At 37.9% G+C, this 9,347-nt stretch overlaps 1 protein-coding gene and 1 long non-coding RNA gene across 4 annotated transcripts; one reads left to right on the top strand and one right to left on the bottom strand.

The window, feature by feature from the left end:
• The first annotated feature begins 4,527 nt into the window (after positions 1–4,527).
• LOC148908346 (uncharacterized) lies at positions 4,528–9,347 on the top strand. 3 transcript variants are annotated; one of them, XR_016120726.1, is made up of 6 exons: positions 4,531–4,672; positions 5,248–5,307; positions 6,040–6,145; positions 7,105–7,278; positions 7,340–7,540; positions 8,500–9,347. XR_016120726.1 is itself a non-coding variant. In XM_089035353.1 (4 exons), the coding sequence occupies exons 2-4, from the start codon at positions 6,102–6,104 to the stop codon at positions 8,576–8,578; spliced, it is 297 nt and encodes a 98-aa protein (XP_088891479.1). In that variant the 5' UTR covers positions 4,530–4,672; positions 6,040–6,101; the 3' UTR covers positions 8,579–9,347. The 3 variants fall into 3 exon arrangements, 1 of the variants encoding a protein (XP_088891479.1); XR_016120725.1 differs by lacking the exon at positions 5,248–5,307 and having other exon boundaries at positions 4,528–4,672; XM_089035353.1 differs by lacking the exons at positions 5,248–5,307; positions 7,340–7,540 and having other exon boundaries at positions 4,530–4,672.
• On the bottom strand, positions 6,452–8,501 carry LOC148908347 (uncharacterized). The gene is made up of 2 exons (XR_016120727.1): positions 7,771–8,501; positions 6,452–7,593 (listed from the first exon to the last, which is right to left on the bottom strand). It is a non-coding gene; the product is annotated as an uncharacterized LOC148908347 (long non-coding RNA).

Genomic DNA, 9,347 nt, shown 5'->3' with positions numbered 1-9,347 from the left:
AATGGGAGGGGCCGGCCTCCGTTCTCGGTGTGAGGACAAAAATTGCGGCAATCACATGGCGCAAAGTAGTGTGGATCCACAAGGCGTAGCCGAGTGGATCCGCATACTACTTTGCCAATGTTATGGCGAAATTTATTGTCAATAAGACCGGATCAGACACATAAAAATCTGCTTTCAATTTGTTTTTACCATAACGAAACCATAAAAACTTCTCATTTTTACTGATCAATAACACACTAATGGAAAGAGCGCGCGCGCTCGTTGACGGTGCAGCTTTATCTCTGTCTGGGTCCTCTTATTGATGATAAAAGTAACTAACAATAAGGCGCGAGAATTGTCCATTATTGTAAAACAAATTCTTTGAGACTTAAATATCCAGCTTTGGCTCAACATAAAATATCAAGTCTCTAACCTGTTCGTCATCAGCAGCTTTCAGCGAATGAAAATGTGCACATAACATTCAGATCTTGAGCACTAACTGTGACTGAATCATCAGCTTGACTCCTTTAGAGCATTTGAGTCTTATTTCTTAAAAGAAAATTGTAAGCTTTTGATGTAATATTCATGTATTTCCTATGACATCCTATCGAAATATATGTGTGAAAAGATCTTGCTGGTGACACCGTCTTTGCCGTGAAGGGTAATACTATTACGGAATGTGATTTTTAAATTGCCATAGTTTTTGGAGAATTGCAAGTTTTGATCATGCAAATAAGATGCCTTTCTTCCAGCATTGAATATCTTTAGCTATATCATAAAGCATAGTAAGTATGCTTCTGACGCTATTTTACGCGGCATAACCGCAAATAGGAGGCGCTTGCTACCCTGTTGGAGAATCACTCACTCGAAAAAGTTTTTTAAATCACTCACCTACCTGCTCTTGATTTTATTTCCTCTTTCTGTGTACCCAGTAGAGTCATACAAGCACAATACCTCTTCTATTGCTTAGATATTCATTCATATGAATTGAGCGATTCAGCAAATATGTAGAATCCGATTTCCTTTTGCGTAGACAAGAGTACGCTTCGGCCAGTCTCTCCTGCGTGTAAAAATCCACGAATACATTCAATAATTCCGTTGGTGATTTCTTATTTCTTTCCTTCTCTTACTTAAATTATAATTATTTATGTCAGTGTCTTCAAAATATATGAAATATTCGCTAATGTCTTGCAAGTACGACGCAGATGCTACACCTCATCGTAATGTGGGGTCCCTCTGTTTGTTGTCTTTTTAGGAACACCTCTTTGATGCTGGAAAATACAGCAGCAAGGAAAAATACAGGTCAGGATAATACACAATACAGCAGAAGAAAAATACATCGTGCAATTCCAAAGATCAAAAAGTCGCCAGTGTAAAACTAAAAGCTGACTCCCAAATGACTTGAACTTACATCGGTGACTTTTAGAAGAACTTTTTTAAAAGTGTAAGTATTTGCCATAATATTTCATTTTACCTTTCTTACTTACTTTTCTCATTTTTCCTTTAATTTTCATACAATTAATCTTTTATCCTTCTATTGTTGTCTTCCTTGTTTGAAATTTTATCCTGACTTATTGGCTGGTTCTTTTCAGTAGAGTTTGCAATCCTATTTATTTTATTTTGGTGTCCCCAATAGTGTTACACCTCAACCTAAATAAAAAAAGTCACTTAACAACGTATATAAATATTTTTTTCCCTAACTAGCACTTTCGCTCGGCGGCCGGCATCAAGCATTAAAATTTATTTATCTAATTCCTCTTCTCTTTTCCCACTGATTCACTGTGCCAGGTGGTTGTCCTGTGACTGGTAACTAACGCTTGTTACTACATAGCAATTGCAGGTCTCTGTTGTCAGTGTATTTGCTGATGCTGTGTTCTAAGATCTCCCAAATATCACCATCTCCATTCATTGCCAAGAGTGCAATAAGTATTCACAGTGCAATGGGGACAAATATGTTTGGGGTCATGTATCCTTTCGCTCCCGTTTCATTCATGCTTATTTAAGGATTATTGATAAATACTATTATAGATGCACTCTGTTTGGGATAGGAATATATGATTCATCCGAGTATTCCCTCAGTGCAATCTGGATGTCAGTCTCCTCTAATGATATCCTGTCCCTTCATCATGCTTGTTAAAGAATTTTTTGATATGAATATCACTATGGATATCACCTAACTATATAGCTTAACTTGAAGGAATCTGAGAAGCCTGCATTGCCTTTAACATATGATCGAAAAACAGAATACGTTTGCCTCTCAACGTGATGAAATGTGAGCCACGAGCGCTCTATCCAATGTGATTATTTATTTATGCTGAACTCGCAGACTGACTGGCGTTTGTGGGGCTGCTCAAGCGAACTATCTGATAAACAACGCAGCTAGCTCCTTTGGGCAAAACTATTGTCGCCACTTTGGGGGTACAAATATAGAAGCTATATAATTATTATATAAGCTAGCTAATGATATAGTATATATACATCTGTATTAAAATATAAGTTACTTATAAACATGATTCTCGTTATCCATATGCAAGATATCTACTTAATTCTACTTCAGTCAGTATAGCATACTCTAAATCCTTGCTCTTTACTCATGACTACGTCTAATTGCTGTCTGGGATTTCCAAGCTTTATTGGGGTGAGGCAATTTTTGTAGAAATTAGAACAGAGGTAATTTATAATAGTCCCAATCTGAAATTTGAAAAAATCTATATTAGGGGGCAGCAGTGATTGAAACTCAATTTTTCTCATCACTCCACAGGGACTCGGTCTGTAGTGCTCTGGAGGGTCTGCCTGTGATGTGTTACCTGTAGATTAATGTGAGTCTATCAATCATCCCTCCAATCTTTCCTCCTTTGATGACACATTGGATTTCCAAGTAGTCGTCCATGGTAAAGATTATAGAGCTGTGAAGAGCTACCATTGCTATATAAACTATTCCCAATTTGTTTAGTTAAGCCATTTGCCTAGTAGAAGCTTTCTTGGTCAGACCATTGGCCTACACTTTAGTCTACCTTTTTCACTGTGCCGGATTGCTGCACCACTATTCACTGTCAGTCATGCTTACTATAAAGAATTATGGTCGGTGAACACCAATATTTACTTTTTGTAATTTAGGTTCTCTCTTCCCGTAGTTATGCGTACAAGTTACAAAATGACCAAGAACTTCTTTACCTCCATGTGCGCGTCTCTGGAGTTCTGTTGCATATGTGCCCATTGCATCTACCATCAAGTGGGCCTAAAAACTTAAGCCGACATCCGCTCTTTACACCAGGGATAAATACCAGACAATGGTAAGACGGCTGGAGAAATGTGCATGATATGCCTAGACTATTCTAGTCTGAGTGTCTTTAAAATTTATGGATTATGTATGGTTATGATCATGACATTCATGTTGCATGATGTTTAAAAATTAAATACTTGAAATTCATATATCCAATACTTAATACTTATGTCTTGGAAATATTTTAGCCGCCACCGCTCTCCTCCCAACACCAACCTTAGCTAAATTTTCTGATGAAGAACTAATCTAATGCTGCTATCTATCATGGAAGGCAACCTACCCAAGTTTGTTCTTATTTTGAATTACATAATTTTATATACAAACACCCAATATTTTGAATATAAAAAAATTGAAATTGGAGTGTTAGTTCTACAGAGGGATTAAAAGCAAATGATAAAACCTTTCTAAGCACAGGCTTGCGACACACAAGCATTCTGGCTGCCTTATTACATTTAGTTGTGTGGACCTCCCGCCCAATGTTTTATTGTTTACTACCGGTGGCGCTCTGCTCAGTTCAGTTGCCTCGTCTTGGCTAAACAGACACAGTTTCTCTGTGTGTCATGTTCCCGTTATGTTTTTCGGAAGTTTAGCGCAGCATGAGCAAACCTTGCTTGTGTTAACAATGGTTTTTGCTCGCAAAGGGCAAAAGTGTTTGTGCTGTGGGGCAACACAGGGAGAGACAATGTTTTCTGGTTGAGGGCCACGAAAATTAAAGTTTTCTATTTGTTAAAATTGTTCGGTTGTCCTGAGTTAGCAACTCTAGCTCTCTCGTTGAAAATGCGCATATGTAACTGATTTGATTAAACAAGTTCCCCAATGTTTCCTGACAGTTTTGCCACAGTTGGAAACATTTAAGAAACATGTTTCTGGAACCATCTCTGGACTTTTTATTAAATATTTTTGGTAAAATGTTTGGCATCATTTAGCACTCTGTTTGATTGGTATCATATCAGACCTGTCCCCCCAGGCGTCACGCTGCCAAAACCAGAGCGTGGTATACTGAAAGAAGCTGTTGTAGTAGCCCTTGGATCATTAAATTTTTGCCGTGGTTTATTGAAAGTTATCCAGGTGAGGATTGCAAAGACTATGATATAAACCAGGGTAGTAAACAGCAACAAATCATGCAACTTGTGTGCAACGTGCATGGTTGCGTTGCAAGTTGCAGACTAAAGTTGCTCACATATCCACACCAATTTTCTTGCACATCCTTTTTGAGCAATGTAGGAGCTCTTTATACTCTCTACTCTCTTTCCCACACTTACCAATACTTCCATCATTTTCACAAGATCTACGAGATGATGCTTGAATGACATGGATTCATGATCATGGGGAATCCCCTGGGGACAAGACTTCAGCGTGGAAGGTCTTTGACCAGAATTGGGAAGCAATGAGTTCTCAGACAAAGTACCGGTAAGTAAGCGAACCTTGATTCCAAATCCAGTCACATTTCACCCCTTCCAGTCCAATCCAATCCATCTCATTGCCATCCAGTCCATCTTAATTATATCCAAACACTTCCAGCTACACCAACATATCCAATCATTTTCAGTGACATCAAATCAAATCTAGTCAATTTCAGTCGTCAGGTCCAATGCATTCCATTCCTTTCCCTAAAGGCAGGCATCCCAGACCTCCTATATTTCCTATAATTTGTATAGGATCCTATAAAGAGCCTATATTTAAAGAAAACTTCCTATATTTCCTATAAATAGGACGACTGCTGAGTGATACATTTCTATTTACTCTGTTTAGCACATTTGGCGAAGGGTAATAAAATGGTATGCCTTTTTTCGGTTCAGTTTTTTTATGGCTTTTATACTGTAGATAGTACTGAAAAGCTATTTTAGCTCCTATAAAGTGCATATATTCTATATTTTCCTATATTTAAAACTTGCACAGTCTATATTTCCAATCACATTTGTCTAAAAAGTGGCTGGGATGCCTGTAGCACACTACAATCCATGCTTTCTACTCATTGTCCCCAGTTTGTTTAACGCATTATCACCAAGATTTGACCCAGTGTCTCACAAAATAATGGTCAGATGGTAGGTTACACTTTATTCTGCGACAGGTTAATATAATCATTCATTAATTCTTGGGTTTTTTATTCATTATAAAATGTTCTTGCCAATACATTCAGAAAGCACGTCTACTACGACAGTGGATTGTAAATGAATTGCATTCAATGTCCCCGTCGATGCTTTATTATTAGAAAATGTGATTACTGCCCATGACCATAAAAAGGTTACTGTCCCTTTTATTCTCCCTCTATTCCTCCTCAATTCTTCCTACCGACTTCTCACCTTTTCACTTTGTCAGGTCCTTGTCTTTTTGTCAAACGCATAACGCATTTTTGTTTGGTTTCTCGATTTTATTTGCATTAAACGCCGTTTGCTCTGACGAGTTTATGTAGACGTCGTCATAACAAATCGCTTGCCTTTTTGTAATTTATAGTGATCTCATATCCTAAAAGGGACCACAAATTTCAGTTGGTGCACATTCCTGTCGTTATCACCCTAAAAGGGACGAGGACCCCCCCACCCCCTTTTATAAGGGAGTCCCCCGTCCCCCCCGCCAGCATCCTTGTCCCTTCTTGGTCCTTTACCCTAGCTCTTTTTGTCCTCCTTTTCATTCCTTTTTTGATCTTCATCTTCCTTCAAAATTCACATCAGACTCCCTTCCAGGTTCTATATTATACTTATTTTATGCATGGATTACCCTACTTCAGTACTTTTACTATTCTGCCATCATTGACATACTTTTCCTTGTTTCCTCAGATGAGGCATGATTAACATGGAACCATGATTTACCTGGTTTTGAACCAATAGTCTCTTCATGGATGGAAAACAATATCTGTCCGATGCATCTCAAGAATCCAACCAGGTACGTATCCTCATTATACAGTATAGATACTGTGAGTTGACCACAGTTTATTTTACTGGTGTCTCAGGTTTGATTCTTAGGTTCGGCACATGTGAATAGGATTCCTGTTCCTGACCTCAGTTTGTTAGGTGTTCCCCTTGATCCAACAGACCACAGGCCGGCAGGCTCTCCTTCTTCCCCTCCCCCCTCCGCCCTTGTCCCCAATCCCCCTCCCCCAGAGCCGCCACGCAGGCTACCATACTTTTTAACCCCGTATTACGGCCAGGACAAATCGGTTAGTTTAGATCTTAAGTAAATACTATAAAGTTATTACTGCAAAATATGTGATTCTTTTATTCATTCGTTTTACATTCCGACAGTACAATAATACTTTTTGTAGAATCAACACAACAACTTCTAACAGAGAAACACGTACAGCGCGATGCGCTATTTAAGTATGTTCGCATTTGTTTTATAGCGTTACAATATAAAAAACATTTTTGAACATGTAGAGTCTTCATGCTTGTTAGTACAAATGCATTATCATCTGTCATATTATTGTCTCATTGCCATTGTATATAACAAGCAAACTTGTTTTGTCATTTTACATAAACTGGATTAGATGTTCAAATGCTCATCGCTTTTTTGTTTTGACTTTCTTGGCTTTTTAGGTTTACAGCTTTCTTGTTTTGTTGACTCAGTTCTTCTTAGAAGTTGAATGTGGGTTATACAGTAACTGAGCTCCAATAGCATCAGAAGTTTTAGAAACATTATTTAAAAGTTCAATATGCAATATTTCACTTAATTTGTTTAGTTTCGTACTAATCAATAAAACACGTTTTTGACAGCCCACTAAATACTGCCACTTTTGAATGTCCCTTCGGTGGCCGAATTAACAGTTCCATTCGTGCTGATTGGTCCTGTTATGTTGTTTCATGAGCCTTGAGTGTCTTCATTGGTGTCTTTTGTTCTTTGTCCAGGAAATCTCCTGACGAAAAAAAGAAGTGTTCATCTAAGGATGATTCATTTGAAGAAGAGGAAGATGACACAGATGCACCTAAAGACGAGAAGCCGCCAAAAACAGAAGCCCAGATCATCTGGATCAGTGAGTTCGTTAAAGTATTGGCAGCAGGAACCAACAAACACCATCCAAGGTATGATCAAATCCTCCCTAGATGTGGGGGATGAGTATCAACTTTAGGTTGCCTAGAATAGTCGATTCCATATTACATGGTTTCAATGCTACAAGGGGCACAGCCTTTGTGTCGGACCAGTAGCTTTTCCAGATCCAGATCACTAAGAACTACATGTACACGTTCTTGGATTGGAGAGAAGTTGTCAAGAGAATGTTGAGGAATTAAGGCTGGTGACAAGGGTGCTTGCACCGTCTTCTCGTTTGGTGATCACCAAATAAAGGTTTCCATCCCATTTTCATTTTTCATTTCTTCATTTCAATACCCACCTTCATTCTAATGATTCAATAGTAAATAGGATATTATTTATATTGTACTGTGACTTGAATCATTACATATTAAAAAGCGCATTAGAAGTACATAATTTATTATTAGACTATTTTTAAATTTTATACTTCTGACAGTGACATCTACAACTATGGAGTTATAAAATATAAAAATACAATAACATACATATAGAAATAAATGACCTCTTGGCAAGTGTTGTGTGACATGAAGTAATGTGCTGTTTTGATTGGCAACACGCTGCTCAAAACGACACCTGAAATCGACACATTTGGGTTACTTTTCCATTTCTATCCCTAGGTTCTCGAAACTTAGCCATGATATAGAGGTCCTTGTTCTTACTAACTTGTTCTTTTTATTATTTCTCATCAAGCGCACTAGGGCAAATATTGGTGTTCTTTAAGCCATTAAACTTCGTTATATTGGTGTTTTTTAGCTGTTAGAAATTGTTTAAACTGTTGCGTATCTGTTCTGTTATCGGCTGGCTTGATTCGCTAAGTTTCCTCATCTATACACACTACCGCATCCTATATCTGCCTCGTGACCGCTTACACAAGTGTCGGTTAATAAGTTAATCCAAATCCCCTAAATAACCAAGAGTGAACAGGTTCATTCTTGGTTATTTAGAGGATTTGGATTAACTTATTAACGGACGCTTGTGTGAGGATGCAGTGGTTCCTTACGTACGATTGAACCGTTGGTCACAGCAGTATTTTGAGTATTTTTAGTGTATATAGACAAGGAAACTGAGCAAATCACGCAGCACAGAACAGAACAGATAAGCAACAGTTTAAACAGTTTCTAACAGCTAAAACCACCTATATGACGAAGTTTAATGGCTAAAAAAAAACAATGTTTGACCTAGTGCCCTTGTTCTGATTTTTATATCTTTTTCAGGAAAATGATGTCACAAGTTTGGCACCAAACCCAAGTTTATCCTATGACCAAAATGACAGTGTCATTCGAAAGAACTTAACAACACAATCTAAAATTTGAACACATTCCACTTTGAACATATTCCGCTTTATATATCAAAAGATTGATATCATCATCTTATTGTCATCCCTTATGCTAGTTTAAAACCTGGTTTTGGGGGTAAAATTATAAGATGTTGTGCCCATTTGGATGAGGCTCTGGTACCTTTTAGGGGTAATTTGCTATGAGTATCCAAATCCTATATACACCTACTGGTATATTACTGGTATACATGCTACTAGTCCACAATACGCAACAAAAATATGCTGTGAATAAATTTACTATGCGAAAAATTCCCAATATATTTTGCAGTCTTAGGAGTGTGGACTGTGCTTCGGCTGTGACCACGATTTTTGAAATATATGTATGTGAAAGAGCCACCACCTGGGACTCTGAGTTTAAAGGCCCTGTTACACGTTGAAACTTTGAGCTGCAACTTGTATGCGACGGAATTGCGAGACAAGTTTCTCAGGGGTAATTCCATCCTGAAACTTGTTTGCGACATAAGTTTCGGTTGCAAAAACTTTCTCCCAACAAAAGTTTCACACAGCTTGGGTGTTGCACGGTACAATTGCTTCTGAAACTTGTCTTGCAACGCTGTTGCTCACAAGTTTCAGCTAAAAGTTTCAATGTGTAACGGGGCCTTAAGCAGTTTCTCTCATTCTATTAGAGCAGGATCACTAACTTATAAAAATAGTACTCCATGATCATTTTTTGAGTATTACACTGTTATTTCTTGTTAATAAATAAATATTAGAGTTCAGTCTCAA

Source organism: Actinia tenebrosa, unplaced genomic scaffold (genome assembly GCF_029948245.1).
Source record: "Actinia tenebrosa isolate PJP-AT-01 unplaced genomic scaffold, QUT_ActTen_1.0 PGA_scaffold3__52_contigs__length_22856419, whole genome shotgun sequence".
Classification (NCBI taxonomy): Eukaryota; Metazoa; Cnidaria; class Anthozoa; order Actiniaria; family Actiniidae; genus Actinia; species Actinia tenebrosa.
Note: the sequence above shows the minus strand (reverse complement) of the source record. Positions and strands in the feature narration are given on the sequence as shown.